This window comes from Neomonachus schauinslandi, chromosome 14 (assembly GCF_002201575.2).
Source record: "Neomonachus schauinslandi chromosome 14, ASM220157v2, whole genome shotgun sequence".
NCBI lineage: Eukaryota > Metazoa > Chordata > Mammalia > Carnivora > Phocidae > Neomonachus > Neomonachus schauinslandi.
Genome location: NC_058416.1, coordinates 54,813,182 through 54,829,256, shown reverse-complemented (window position 1 = coordinate 54,829,256; position 16,075 = coordinate 54,813,182). Strand labels below are relative to the sequence as shown.

The following is a 16,075-nucleotide window of genomic DNA, read 5'->3' as shown; positions in this document are numbered from 1 at the left end:
TCTTTGTACATTCCATGGGTTTGGACAAATGTACAATGACATATATCCACCATATAGTACCATTCAGGGTAGTTTTATTATGCTAACAATCCTTTGTTCTCCACCTGTTGACCTCTCCCTCCTCCCTAACCCCTGGCAACCACTGATCTTTTTCCTGTCTCCATAGTTTTGCCTTTTCCAAAATGTTATATAGCTGGAATCATACCTACAGCCTTTTCAGATTGTCTTCTTTCACTTAGTAATAGGTATTTGAGGTTCTGCCATGTCTCCTCATGGCTTGATAGTTCATTTCTTTTTAATGTGAATAATATCCCATTTTCTAGATTGTAACACAGTTTATTTATCCATTCACCTACTGAGACACATCTTGGTTGCTTCCAAGTTTTGGCAGTGTTGCATAAAGCTGCCAAAAGTATCTACATGCAGGTTTTTGTATATACGTAAATTTTCACCTCCTTTGTACCAAGGAGTATGATGGCTGGATCATATATTAAGAGTATGTTTAGTTTTGTAAGAAACTGCTAGACTGCCTTCCAAAGTGGCTCGCCATTTTGGATTTCTATCAGCAAGGAATAAGACTTCCTATTGTTCCACATCCTTGCCAGCAATTAGTGTTGTCTGTGTTTTGAATTTTAGCCATTCTAATAGGTGCGTAGTGGTGCCTTGTTCTTTTAATTTGCAATTATCTAATGGTATTTGATAAACATCTCTCCACATGTTTTTCTGACATCTCTATGTCTCCGGTGAAGTATCTGTTGAGATCTTTTGCACAGTTTTTAATTTGGTTGTTTTCTTATTGTTGAATTTAAGAGTTCTTTGTGTATTTTGGGTACCATTCCTTTATCAGATAGGTCTTTGCAAATATTTTGTCCCATTCTGTGTCCCATTCTCTCTTAAAGTTTTTCTCTTTTGACACACTTTTCCTAACATTCAACACTGTCATGAGTCAATATGGAACATTTTTAAATTAAAAACATTAAGAAGGAGAGTTCATATTGCTTGGGGGATTTACCGTTCTTTAGATATTTAAAGTCTTTGTTGGACTGTAATATCCCCATTTACTTTATCAGAAACAGAAACCTAATTTTTTAGTGGAGAAAAGAGGGCAGAAAGAATGTGGTCTACCATTAGTTTGTTACTCTAGGAAAGCAAAATCGACTTTTCTAGATGTTCAGAGATTAATAGTGAATGGTATATATGAACTATGAATGTCCTTGAGTGAGAGATATGACTTAACTCACATGAAACAGCAAACAAGACTAGAAATTATTATCTTCTCTGGTTAGGTAAATTATCTGTTAATTTAGAAAAACCTCTGTCAACATTGTTTACTCAGTTCTTGACTCATTACGGCTATAATATAAACATGCCCAATGACAGTAAAGTACCTAAATTTGATCACTTAATGAATATCGTGTCTTCAGCAACCAAATATTTAATCTAAATTCTTTAAAAGTTTCCGTCTGATTGTTGAGCTTTAGTCAAATACGTTAGATGTTGTTACCTAAAGATACACAGATGTCGATAAGTAGAAATAATTGCCTTGAAAAGTTGAACAGTGTGCAAAAAAATAATAATCTGAGTTAGAAGAATCAAGAATTTGGGAGAGTTCGGAGTGATGCTATCTAGGGCTGGAAAGTAGATCCAACTCCATCCACTGGCAGTCTTTCTCATCACATGTGCAGAAGGGTGCTGAAGCCACATCCAGTCTCCATGAGAAAGAGCCTTGTAATCGTTAATAATGTTTGCCGTGACACAGGGGACCCAATCATAGCCTCAAGCCCATGACAGCCTTGCTCCATAGAATCTTACATCCTCACTCCAGGATGAGAAAATGAAGACCCAAGTAATTTAAAAGGCTTTTCTAGTGTGATCCAGCTAGCTGGTGGTTGTGGTGATATTTTGCAGGTAGGAATTTTATTGTTTACGTATAACCATCTATGGTAGATCCTGGACTACTGATCTTGGTTCTTAGGAGGGAAAAAACAAATTTTGGTGTGAAGAATGGACCACTATGTAATTGTCTTAAGAACTGTTTGTAGTGTTCGAAATATGTTTAAAATATTCAGTAAGAAAAAATCTGGTCTATTCAAAAGAGAGCTACAAATCATTAATAGAAATCAAATTGTGAGAAGCCAGAAAAGTATGATCTAGTCAGTACAGTGGTCTGTGCTTGAGCTAGTCCATGCCACCTGTTAGACGAAGGGAAGAACATAGCAGCCAGGAGACAGCTAATTAAAACAATGCCCAAGGCAGCCTGCTGCATATTCAGAAAGAATTCTACAATTGAGGGGCTGCTGGGTCAGAGAATAGTGAAGACTTTACTTATTTGTATTTGTTTTGTTTTGTTTCACTTTTACTCATTGAGAAAGTACTTGGGCCAGACACTGGTATGTGTTTGGGTATGTACGGGGGGTGGTGTACGTGTGTGTAAAAACTGTAGTCTAGCTAAAGCAGTTAGGTAGTAAGCAGGTAATTAATATCTAAAGAAAGAGCAGGACATGTTAATACTGAACTGCTTATTGGCACCATGAGGAGTTGTTTATTTGCTCCAACAGCAAAAATGCGTACATAGTAAGTTCTACATTACGGATCCTGCTACTTGTTGGTCACCTGGGCTATAATAGCTAATGTTTATGGAATACTTGGTATGTGCCATCACTGGACCCAAGTTTGAATACTTCGTTTTATTTTAATGTCATCCATTCCAAAGAAGAAGGTAGTTTCATACCCATTTTACAGAGGGAAAAACAGAGAGCTTCACATAGCTGCAAAGAACATAGTGAAGATTCAAACCCTGGTTGATCTGCTAAAGCCACCACTCCGCGATTACATAATACTGCCTCTCTCATCTGACTTCTCTGAACCTCTGTGTTCTTCTCTGTAAACTGAAGATAATACCAGTAGAAGCCATCGGAAGAAGCAATTTTTTTTTTTTTTAAGATTTTATTTATTTATTTGACAGAGAGAGACACAGCGAGAGAGGGAACACAAGCAGGGGGAGTGGGAGAGGGAGAAGAGGCTTCCTGCCGAGCAGGGAGCCCGATGCGGGGCTCGATCCCAAGACCCTAGGATCATGACCTGAGCCGAAGGCAGACGCTTAACGACTGAGCAACCCAGGCGCCCCAGAAGAAGCAATTTTTTTTATGACAACGTTATAATCTGTTAAACATTATTCAGATGTGATAAGTTGTTATTTACAAATAAAAGATTTAAACCGGTGAGCAGCATTTCATTGTCCTACCACTTATTCATATCCATTGAACAATGTTATTATGTAGTTTTGCTAATATGTAATTTATTTTCGTGCATTATTAAACTTTTTTCAAACACATCATTGATTATTTAGCTAGCTACAGTTTAGGCTTTACTTTTCTATCATAGATTTATCTTTTTTCCTAAATAATCGTGCTTCAGGGGGCTGAGCAATTAACTTCCAATGTAATTACAGTTGCATAATAATACACAGCACTTACAGGTTTCTGAATACTTATTATTTTGGCATGCACATTGTCTGTCAATTTTTACATCTCTCATTGTTATTACATTAAATCTTAAAGACAAATATGCTTACTGTATTAGGTGTCAAGTGTTTGTACGATACAAACAAAACATGGCTTAATTTAATTGTTGCCAGCCCATCCATCTCAGTCCCCAAGGCCAGGTTGAAAGACCTTTGAAGGATTCCATGAAAACGTGATACTGGGTATTCCAGTAAATTAAGCTGATAGATTTTTGTTCCTCAGATGACTACCTTTTTCCTTTCTGCAAGTGACTGTGTTACAGTAAAAAATGTAGCATGAATCTATATCTTATATTTATAAATGATAACTAAAATCTTTAAACTTAACATTTTATGTCTAATAGGAAGGATTTCTCAAAAAGAAATAAAGTTGAACACTGTAATACAAAACTGAAATTTGTGACCAAAAATAATGAAGTTAACAGAATTTCTAAGTAAGGGTTGGAATAGAAAGTCTTCAGGGGAAGTCTGCCTAAGCTAAGGAATAGGCTTGATTTTTCCCAGGCTCCGAATCTGGTTGCGTGGGGACCAAGTTAGGGCATTCTGAAACACAGCTTTTGCTGGTCCTTTGTATTCTTTGACTCTCAAGATTTTTATGTTTCACAAGATGTTTCAGACTTCCAAGCCCCACATCATTTCCTCAGCTACTTCTGTTTAGAAATCATCCACTCGGGCACCTGGGTGGCTCAGTCAGTTAAGCGTCTGCCTTCGGCTCAGGTCATGATCCCGGGATCCTGGGATCGAGCCCCGCATCGGGCTCCCTGCTTGGCGGGGAGCCTGCTTCTCCCTCTCCCTCTGCCGCTCCCCCTGCTTGTGTTCGCCCCACCCCCTCCCAAATAAATAAAATCTTTAAAAATTAAAAATTAAAAAAATACCCTCGGGTTGCCTGTACTTACTCAGTGGCACAGGCGAGTTTTGGGTTTGTCTGTTGATTGTAAGGACAGGGTTTTGTAGGTGTCGGCCCACTTTATTGAACCTTGAAGTTGCAGCAAGCAGTATGTTAAATTTTACCCATTCTTATCCGTGGCAACTGAGAGAACTTTATGTGTGTTGACTTGTTGTTCTGCTTTGTTTTCCACAGAAACGCTCCAGAGGCCAGGTGCTGTTTGATAAAGTATGTGAACATCTGAATTTGCTGGAAAAAGACTATTTTGGGCTTACGTATCGAGATGCTGAAAACCAGAAGGTGAGTGATTAAAAGCAATACAAAATGTATGTCTCAAACTACTCATTACTGTAAGAAAGGGAATGAAAACTGAATTGGTAAGTCATTTTCTCTGCTTCCACTCCTATATTTACTCCTTTGAGTCCCTAAATGCTGTTAATCACCTTACTTCCTTATGAAAGATATTGACGACTTCCTTTAATCTTGAATATTCTGGAAAGAGTAAATCCGTTTTTCATGCGTGAGTTATTTATGGTTCTAGGAGAGCATTTTATATGGTTCTTTTCTTGGATGATATATTTCAATGTATTTGAGCCCATGAAAATCAAATACATTGATACTTACGTAGAATACATGTTCCCTGACTGCTGTCCTATTCTTAAATCATCTTAGTATGCTTTCATATTCTTACAAAATCAGAATATGACATGGGTCGTTTGCTGACCAGACCCTTGTCTAATGTATTCAGCAGGTACTTAATGTTTAATGTAATACTTCTGTAGACTCTTACACCTGAGTAATGCAGTCTCTTTGGGGCTTTGCCTCACTAATGCCCACAGGTACCTGAAAAATAAAGAAGAGGAAACTGTTTCCTTTGTGTTTGTGCTAGGAACTAAGTCACAGAAATTTTGCTCATAGATGTTATTTGTTTTGATGTTGTGCAATGAATCATGCTTAATACCTACTCAATTCACTGAACAATGTCTAACTTTGTTATCAAACATCTGAGTTTTCTGATGAGGAAAATAATAAATCTCAAGCAGGTATTCATTTGTTAGGCAAGTGCCTAAGAATCTATAATCACAGAAGTCACTTTGTGGGCCTGAATGGCTAGGACATCAGTGGACATCATGTATCTTTAATTTATTCTAGTAACTTCTTTGAACATAGAATCCACTATTTTTTTTCCCTCCTCTGTTGCTGTACTAGCTCGAATCTTTGAAGGTGGTGTTGTAAAAGAAAAGAATTTTGTCACGCGTGAATTGTGCACACACACACACATTTTCTCATTAGACTCATTAGACTCCCAGCTGTGGGGGAAGGACCCAGCTTGGAGGGCCTGCTACCATGCACTTTCAAATACGCTTTAGTGCATGATCATCATCCAGTTATTTTTATTCTTCTCTGGTTCAAATTCAAACTGTCATTTCCTTTTCAGAATTGGCTGGACCCTGCTAAGGAAATAAAAAAACAGATTCGAAGTAAGTTCTTTTGGATTATTTTGCATGGTAGTGTGAAGATTTTTAGAGAGCCGGATTGTCTGAATTGGTGGCCCATACGCACATGGCTAGTGTGAATACAGTTTTTTTAAGAAGACAGAGTAAGCTCTCAGATTTTATCTTTGACAGGTTGGTCTAGCTTAAATACCCGTTTTTAATCATCACAGCTTGGGAATGAAATGACTATGACATTTGACCTATTACCCTGCTTGCACCCAGAATGTGCAATATGATTTAATCAAGTGATGCTCCAGTTGGCAATCAGCCATTTATAAGCTCCCAACTTAATTATTAATGTTAAATTAAGCCTAACTGCCACAAAAGTAGAAAAGTCAAGCTAAAGGTAATAGTTCTTGAATGGTTTAGAAAAGGAATAACAAGTCAGATTGAAGTTTACTATCTGGTAACAACCTCTTTCCTTGGTCCCTAAAGGCAAGTTAAGAAACCCATGTTTCCTAACAATTGCAAGGGCAATCCACAAAACTGAAATACAGGTAGCTAGTAAGTATGAGACAAGTTGCTGAATCTTACTAACCATTAAATGCAAATTAAAACAAGACATTTTTCACGTATTCGGGTTAACAGAGATTTAAAAGTTTATTCATATACTACACTAGCAACTATGGACACAGCTGGTAGAAGTATAAATTGGCACAACCCTTTAAGAGGGTACTCTGTCAGTATTTATTAAAATTTAAAATGTGCTTATTCATTGACCCCTAATTTTACTTGTACAGATTCATCTAGCATATGTATTAGAGGGGAAAATGTGTATATGTGTACATGCATGAAAGTTTGTTATAATATTGTTTGCAATAGCAGAAAACTAGAAGCAACTTAAATATCCATTTATAAAGAACTGATTAAATCACTCATGGAATAACCATACCTTGAAATACTAAGCAACTATTAATAGAATCAGGTAGAATGTGTCTTAGTTCTCATTAGTGAGACAAGTGACATTTGTTTAAAAGAAGTTATGCATATATATGTATATACACATATAAAGAAATATACACACACACACACATACATATATACATACATACATACATACATACATACATACATACATATATATGTAATAAATTTTGGAAGAGCACAAAAACTGTCAATAGTAAATACCTCCAGAAGTGGCACCATAGTGTAGGGGGTTGAGAAAGAGGAATTATTTTTATTTTTATTTTTAAACCTTTTCTGTAGCTCTTTTACCATAGTAGACATGGATAGTCTTTATAATTGTAAATAACTAATTTTTTAAAGCAATTTATTTTTTGTCAATAAAATTGGTAATTTTTCAAACAACTAATTCTAGTTGAAGAATAAATTTAAGACCAATTCATTAATAAGAATGTTATGGCCATGGAAGTTTTCAACAGTTTCCTATTAAAAAAGAACAGGTATTTCCATTGCCTTTGAATGTGCTGAGATATCAAAATATATTGAGTACTAATAAAAAGTAATTAGTAGTGAGCAGTTTGAAATGGTTTAATAGATAATATCTCAAAAAAAGCCACTCTACTTCTAGATATTACACAGACTGATGATTCTGTATACAACTAAAACATCTTTACCATATATTTTTTAAAGATTTTATTTATTTATTTGACACACAGAGAGGGGTGGGAGAGAGCAAGCACAAGCAGGGGGAGCGGCAGGCAGAGAGAGAAGCAGGCTCCCCACTGAGTGAGGAGCCCGATGTGGGGCTCAATCCCAGGACCTGGGGATCACAACCCGAGCCGAAGGCAGCCGCTTAACCAACTGAGCCACCCAGGTGCCCCTCTTTACCATATTTATGAGAGAAATTTGATAATCAAGTTTGATAGAAATAAATTGGGACTGAAACCAGGGACAGCTCCAGTTGTGAAAACACTCCTTTTTGTTCCAAGAGTCCTAATAAAAAATGTAAGATGATGAATATGTTCTAAGACTCCTTCTGTGGATTTACTGAAAGCAGATGTGTTGAATATATATCCTAACATATTGTGTACATAAAGTCCTCTGTATTCACCTAATTAATGAAATGCTGTTTCTTACTTGGGTGATGTATAATAGCAAAGCCCTTTGAAAATATATTAAAAATTCAGGGATAAATCACAATATTGGTGGAAGAAAAGTTATATTAATGTCAGTTTTCTTATCTGTTTTTAATGGAATTCTTTTTTCCCCCCCCTCAACTTCCCATTTATCCTATCTCCTACCTTCTGCGGGCCCGATCTCACGACCCTGAGATCACGACCTGAGCTGAAACCAAGAGCTGGATGCTTAACCAACTGAGCCACCCAGGCGCCCCTCCTACCTTCCTAAGAGAAGAAAGAGGACAATCAGAACATGAGATTTAAAGGATATTTTCATCATGTAGATTAGGCACTATTTGTGACTGCAGCATAAAGAGAACTAAGTGGCAATCCTGCAAATAAAGGAGGAAACAAGGACAATTGGAATTTTTTAATTGAATTTGGTATTTTTATCTATATTCCTCATTGTTTCCCATGCACCCAAATGCCCTCTTTCCACAAAATTTACATTCTACCAAGGCAGAGAACTATTATCATATCTAATGGAATTATTGTACCATTACCTCCTTTTCCTAAATATAAATGATAACAGGGAAATGCAGATCAAAACCACAATGAGATATCACTTCACCCCTGTCAGAAAGGCTAATATCAAAAAGACAACAGGAGCACCTGGGTGGCTCAGTCTGTTAAGCGTCCAACTCTTAATTTTGGCTCAGGTCACAATCTCAGGGTGGTGAGATCGAGTCCCAAATTGTGCTCCACCCTAGGTGCGGAGCCTGCTTAAGATTCTCTATCTCCCTCTTCCCCTCCCCCCCCCCCCCCAACAAAAAAGTGTTGGTAAGGATGTGGAGAAAAGGAACCCTTTTGCACTATTGGTGGGAATGTAAGTCAGTGCACCCATTATGGAAAACAGTATGGAGATTCCTCAAAAAATTAAAAATAGAAATACCATATGATCTAGTAATTCCACCACTGGATATTTACCCAAAGAAAACTGAAATACTAATTTAAAAAGATGTATGCACCCCTGTGTTTATTGCAGCATTATTTACAATAACCAAGATAATGGAAGTAACCCAAGTATCAATAGATGAATGGATAAAGAAGATGTGGTATATATATAATGGAATATTACTTAGCCATAAGAAAGAATGAGATCTTGCTATTTGCAACAGCATGGATGGACCTAGAGTGTACTGTGTTAAGTGAAATGAGGCAGATAAAGACAAACATCATATGATTTCACTTATGTGTGGAATCTGAACAAACAAAAAAAGCAGAAACAGATCCACAAATACAGAGAACAAACTTATGGCTGCCGGGGGTGGGGGAGGGATGGGCAAAGATGGGTGAAGGGGAGTGGGAGATACAAGACTTCCAGTTATGGAATGAATAAGTCATAGGGATGAAAGGAATATAGTCAATGGTATTGTAGTGTTGTATGGTGACAGATGGTAGCTACACTTGGAGCATAGCATAAGGTCTAGAGCTGTCAATTCACTATGCTGTACATCTGAAACTAATATAACATTGAGTGTCAACTATACTTCGATTAATATGTGTGTGTATAGATACACACACACATATAAATGATTAAAGGATGTTTCTGTTCTTTTCATGTTGTAGGTGCATAGATGGTCTCTAGGTCTTCAAGAGAATGTCAGTCAACCTGATAAAGCTTTTAAGTTACAAATTGATGAGAAATAGAAAATTCTGAAACTGAAAAGTTTGCTCTTATGAAAAAAATTAATTCTAGTCATTTTTATGCAGACCCAGATGTTTAAATTTTTTTTTTAAGATTTTATTTATTTATTCATGAGAGACAGAGAGGCAGAGGCAGAGGGAGAAGCAGGCTTCCCACAGAGCAGGGAGCCCGATGCAGAACTCGATCCCAGGACCCTGGGATCATGACCGGAGCCAAAGGCAGATGCTTAACCAACTGAGCCACCCAGGCACCCCCCAGATGTTTAAATTTCTAAATATGCTGTATTTTGTGATATAAATATACTATATTTATGATATAATAATTTCATGATATAAAGTATATGATCTATATACTGTGTATAGTAATTTTATGCTGTGAATGCAGTATATTTAAAGTTTTTAAGATTTGGCAGCCATGCAATACTAAAATTAGAATTTTTTATAAGAACGAACTCTTCAGTTTCATAGTTTTCCATCATAAATTTGTGATTTGAAATCCTCTATCAACATTATAGGAATATCATTTTAATGCATTCATATCTTGTGTCTCACCAGGGCCATCATCTGGGCAGATTCAGGCTTGCAAGCGCATTCATTACATAATCATGGCTTCCCACCCAATTTGTTTCTATCAGATTCTTTATGGGGATATATATTTGAGCTTTAATCTGCCTCTCGTTAATTTCAAATCTTATGCTTTATTTAGATTTTTTTTTCTTGACTAGGGTGTAGATTGTAGTTTCTTAAACTTCCCACTCTTTAAAAATAATACCCCACAAAACCTTGCAGTTATTTGGGTTATAACCTCATGAAAATGGATTCCTTGGGATTAATGATTTTCAGACTATGGTCCCCAAGCCCACCTGTACTCAGACCACAAGGGGGTTTATTAAAACCACAAGTTCCTTGGCCATATTCCAAATCTCTGGAATAAAAATCTCTGGGTAGAGCCTAGAAATGGGCATTTTTAGCAAGTACCTCAGATGCTTCAGCCAACTATAGTTTGAAATTCTTTTCCTGCCATGAGAATTTTTGCTTTGAAATATCTTTCTTATACTTTTTTTTTTTTAAGATTTTATTTTAGAGACAGTGTGTGCACATGCTAAATGAGTGGAGGAGCAGCGGAGGGAGGGAGAGAGAATTTGAAGCTGATTGAGGACTAAGCACGGATCTAGATGTGGGGCTCAATCCCACAACCGGGAGATCATGACCTGAGCCAAAACCAAGAGTCAGATCAGACACTTAACCGAATGGAGCCACCTGGGCACCCCTCATTCTTATGCTTTTATTATGTCTAAGTTTATCTTGAATTTATTATGAGATTGTGTAATTACATTGATAAACTACTCATTGGGTTCAAGGCATACTTTGAAATGGATAAAAATGATAAAAGAGCAGTAAATCCATTTCCCATAACTAATCCATTAGTTTTCATTCCAGTTGCTTGGGGGAAAGCCAGCTCTCATTTATGAACCTCACTATTGGCAAGCAGTAAAGGGATCCATTTTAGCAGAAAGTGCGTAGGAATCAATAGGAAAGTAAAACCAGGTCAGACCATTTTTTGAATAACAAAAAAGACTTGGAAAAATAATCACTAGAAATATATTGGATTGAGAGATACCTTGTAATTCTTATAGGCTGTGTTTCAGGAATATTTTCTGAGTGATTTAAAAATGATAGTAAGCAACTAGTGATACCTGGCATTATTCCAGTTCTTTATAAGGCACCTCAGATGGTGATCCTGCCGTGTGGGATTTTAAGTATATTATGAATGGTAGTGTTGAGAATAAACTAGAACTAATAAATGTACCTGTGCTGCTTATGACAGAAATGTAGGTAACCAAGGCAGCTAAGTATTTGCCTCATACTCAAGAGAATAGCCTGAAGAAAGAAGCTGGTACTTAGAATACTGCCCTTTTCTTCTGAATGTTTGCAAAGGACTTGTGGAGAAAATGGAGTTTCCAGAAGTAATTTAAGGGGGAGGAGGGGGTGTTTGGGCATCTTAGGGGGATATTTGAGGCATAAGGGCTGGACTATGAGGTCACAGAATCACAGAGTGAAAGGAAGTGGCTACGGCTTGTGGTATAGATGAAAGGCTTCCGGTATAGAAGCCAAGGGGACTGGGAGGAATGTTTCAGTAGTGCATTCAGAATACAAGCAGGGTCGGTGCTGTGGCACTTTTGTGGTTGTTGCATGGGGAGAACAAACGTCCAGTGAAGGAACACCCAGACTTTAATAAGTTCCTGCATTAAACGGACAGAAGAACAGAACAAAGTGAATATGAGTTAAAGGAGTGATCAGGTAGAGAGAGAGGAAATGTAGAAAAGAAGAAAATGTTTCTCCATGTTTATAATGATAAACCAGCCACCAATAGAGACAGTATTAATAAAATGGAGAGCTTAATTAGCAAAGCTTAATGATGCTTCAAGTGTAAGTGTGGGCAGTACGGAGAGTAGGTGACTGTGAGCTGCCACCTGGCTGATGGTTTCCATTGCTGGAGCGGAGGCCGTAAGGAGAGGCTGTGGGATAAAGAACAGCGACGTGTAAAGAGCACCCGTCCAAGTCGTGGGCTCATAAGGAGGTGGGCAGCTTTGTAAAGCACAGGTCATGTATTCAGGCATCTCTTGAGTCAGTAGTTTCGCCAAGTAAAAAAAGAATTTTCAGCAGCTTAGAGAGCAGCTCACTTAAATATCCACTACAACAAACCTTCCCATAAAATAAAAATATCTTGAAAATTTCCTTGGCATGTATTATAATGGGATTTGACCTGTAATAACAAAGCAGAAAGGACAAAGGAAATGGGATTATGTCTGTACTGTTGGTATGTGAGCTATCCAGAATTTCAGAGCAGTAGGTCCAGTCAATTCCAGACTGGTCTGATTGAGGCTTATCCCTATCATTTGCGGGGGTTTTTCCCCCACTTCCAAAGGCTTACCTTTGTCCCTGAGAAAGGGAGGAAGTTTAGTCAATTTCCAGGCTAGTCGGAAGCACCAATAAAGGATTTGGGGAAAAGATTAAAGACTAGATGAAGTGAACTTGAGACTTTCCCATTTTCCACTGAGGAGCAAATGTTGCTTGGGTGTTAGTACTTGGAGTTAAGGCAGTTCTCACTATCAGAGTAATACGTATAAAGGGATTTTCTAAGGTTTGATCCTACTTTTTCTCTCATCTTTGCAGGTGGTGCTTGGCACTTTTCATTTAATGTGAAATTTTACCCACCAGACCCTGCCCAGCTATCTGAAGATATCACCAGGTATTTGAAAGTTGGCTATGAAAAAGGCAGGCTTCTCTTTATTCTCCGGGGAAGAGCTTGCTTACATCTGGTAACCTTTCAGTCATCCATGCCAGAAATGGCAAGCCAAAGGCAACTGAGCAAGAGCAAACATCTGATGAGAAGATTTGCCAAATCATATCTGTTCACAGTTGAATCTTTGGTGCTAAGCTGATACTTCCGTCTGTCTGACCTTGGCGGGAAGATGTGCAAAATTGAGATACTGTCATCCACCCACCACCATCAAATTGGATGGGATTCAGCCTTAAATGATCCGGCAATTCCTAGTGCTCCTGCTCTAAAACTCAGAGTAAAAATGTGTCTTTGGATGCTTATGCCTTTTTATAACCAATCTGATACTCAACAGCTATTTAAAAAATCAGACATAAAATGCACACAGATACACATAAACATGGACTCATCTAAGAGTTGACTCTCCCTGCCCTGTCTGTACGGGGAAAATGATTCGTTCATTTTGGGGAAGGAAGACACGAAGAAAGGAAACTAATGTAAAAATATTCTAGTGCGGTGACTGAGCTTTGGGTGTGCGAGGAGATTGCCTTTAGGAGACTATGCTGGGTTTGCCATTTGTTCTAGCCTTCTCCACATCCTGCTTTGGAACCGCTGACTCTCTCGCCCTGCTTGGTAGTAAGTTTACAGCCAATCAGAGTGCCATTGTGCAGTGCGCGCTGAATTTTCTGTGTAAGCCTCACATGCTAAAGCTCCAGTCATTGGCTATGACCAGACGTATTAGGAGAAGGGTAAAAAACAGTTACAAAGGATTTCTTTTATATTTGTATTAAATCAAGGAAAATTTATGATTTCTTATTTAAAGACACTTTTTAATACTATTGAAGAACCTCTTAATTGTGGCTAATTTATTGGTTACAGAGCCACATCTACCATGTAGTGCATGGTTGCTTTCTATTTGTGCGATGTTTGTAGAGGGCTGTGGAATGTGTAGAAACTTCTGTATCTGTATTACATGGAGTTTACTTATATCATCAGCTTAAAATCACATTTAGAGGGGACCTTAAGGCTTTAATCGTCGTCTTCATCTTCAACAGATTAACAATTTATTTCTTACATGAAAGGTGCAAATATATTTTATTATTATACTTATATGCTGGGCCGTGAAAGGTATTATTAAGAGTCATCAATGTTAACACTTACCTTGGAGTTTCCTGCAGTTAGTATTATATCTGTAAATCCTGAAAAGCAAGAAGCAGAGAAGAGAAGTCAGCTATCAGTGGAGATATCTGTATGATATCTTGGCCACATTATATGGAAAATGTCTTCTATTCCTTGAGTATAAAGCTGTTTACTTGTAGTGATGAAGTTCTCAGGTTTTAAAGTAGTAATTCTTTAGTTAGTCTTCATATCAGTTGGATTCTAGGAAGTTCTCCAAATAAAAAAATGAGGCCTGGCAACAGGAGAAATTGTTATTATAAGGAGACCGTTGCGTCAGAAACGCAGGCAGCTGAGAGCAGCTTATGATGGTGTAGCTAGTGAGTTACCCAAAATCTGCCTTGCTCATCCAGCAGGATGTTTAACCAAGACATCAAAATGACACTTCCTTAAGGCTGGAAGAAGCTTAGTAATTGCATTTAACCACACCATTTTTGTATTATAATTCCCCCAACCAGAGATTTCAGGGAGTATGTTGGGGAGAATCATTGATTTGGGTTTAAATGTTAGTTATTTTAAAAGATGTTAAGGAAATATGTCTTGAGGTTTCTTCTTCTCGGTGCCTTATTAATAAACCTTGTTTTATTATGAGCATTGACTTCCTCAAAATGCCCTTATTTGTGTAATACAAAATACATTTGTATAACACAAAATATTGTATTTTATAGCCAAGTATTTTCCCCTTAGATCTAAAGCAAAATATAGATGCTACAAAATTTGTTCTAGTGAGATTACTTGACAGGAAGGAGTTGCTTACAGCACAGTTTGTACCAAGTGGCCTGCTTTTCCCATGGCCTCATGCTGGCTTTTTGCTTTGTCTTTTGGCTCTTGGAAGGTACTACCTCTGCCTACAGTTGCGAGATGACATCGTGTCCGGAAGGCTGCCCTGCTCCTTTGTCACCCTGGCCCTGCTGGGCTCCTACACTGTCCAGTCCGAACTTGGAGACTATGACCCAGATGAATGTGGGAATGATTACATTAGTGAGTTCCGCTTTGCGCCAAACCACACGAAAGAACTGGAAGATAAAGTGATCGAGCTGCACAAGAGCCACAGGTTAGTGGCAGAAACCCTGGGAACGTGTTACTGGTGCCTTGATGGGTGAGCGCCACCTGTGCTTCCTGCTTCTTCCAGGACGACTTTCAGTGGCATTGAGGCTAGGACCGTAGCAGAGTGAGGTTCTGTACTTGGTATGGTTCTGGGGTAGTTACACTCTCCCTCAGGTGTTCTTGTTGTTGTTGTGGTGGTGGTGGTTGTTTAGAGAAAGAGAAAGAACGGGGAGAGGGGAGCAGGAGTGGGAGGGGTAGATGGAGAGTGAAAGAGAATCTTAAGCAGACTCCACGCTCACTGCAGAGCCTGACATGGGGCTCGACCTCTTGACCCTGAGATCATGACCCGAGCCAAAATCCGGAGTCAGACACTTAACTGACTGAGCCACCCAGGAACCCCATTCAGTTGTTCTTTAAAAACCATTTTTCTTGGGACACCTGGGTGGTTCAGTTGGTTAAGCATCTGCCTTCGGCTCAGGTCATGATCCCGGGGTCCTGGGATGGAGTCCCGCATCGGGCTCCCTGCTCAGCGGGGAGCCTGCTTCTCCCTCTCCCTCTGCTGCACCCTCTGCTTGTGCTCTCTCTCTCTCCCCCCGCCCTGTCAAATAAATAAATAAAATCTTTTTAAAAAATAAAAGCCATTTTTCTTGTTATTCTCTGCCACCCCCTTCAGAACCTGAATCTGCTGGTGCCTCTATGGGGCTTTCTTATGAGATAGCTAGGCTAAGTGGGAAATACTGCAGCCCTGCCAGGTAAAAGAAAAGCAGCATTGTAACATATTTTTTTTTTTCTTATCAGAGGAATGACGCCAGCAGAAGCAGAGATGCATTTCTTAGAAAATGCCAAAAAACTGTCCATGTATGGGGTTGATTTACATCATGCCAAGGTATGCATTTTTTTAAACCCCAGACTTCCTATTTAATTTTATTTAGTTCA

The 16,075-nt window shown here is 38.4% G+C and overlaps 1 protein-coding gene across 3 annotated transcripts in view; it reads left to right on the top strand.

Annotated features, from left to right (window-relative positions):
* EPB41L3 (erythrocyte membrane protein band 4.1 like 3) overlaps positions 1 to 16,075 on the top strand; it is a 142,301-nt gene that overhangs the window by 87,425 nt on the left and 38,801 nt on the right. For all 3 annotated transcript variants that reach the window (XM_021686037.2, XM_021686034.2, XM_021686038.2), the window contains exons 4-8: positions 4,605 to 4,709; positions 5,848 to 5,890; positions 12,811 to 12,886; positions 14,928 to 15,146; positions 15,938 to 16,025. In XM_021686037.2, the coding sequence (XP_021541712.1) occupies positions 4,605 to 4,709; positions 5,848 to 5,890; positions 12,811 to 12,886; positions 14,928 to 15,146; positions 15,938 to 16,025 (531 nt within the window). The remainder of the gene's footprint in view (positions 1 to 4,604; positions 4,710 to 5,847; positions 5,891 to 12,810; positions 12,887 to 14,927; positions 15,147 to 15,937; positions 16,026 to 16,075) is intronic.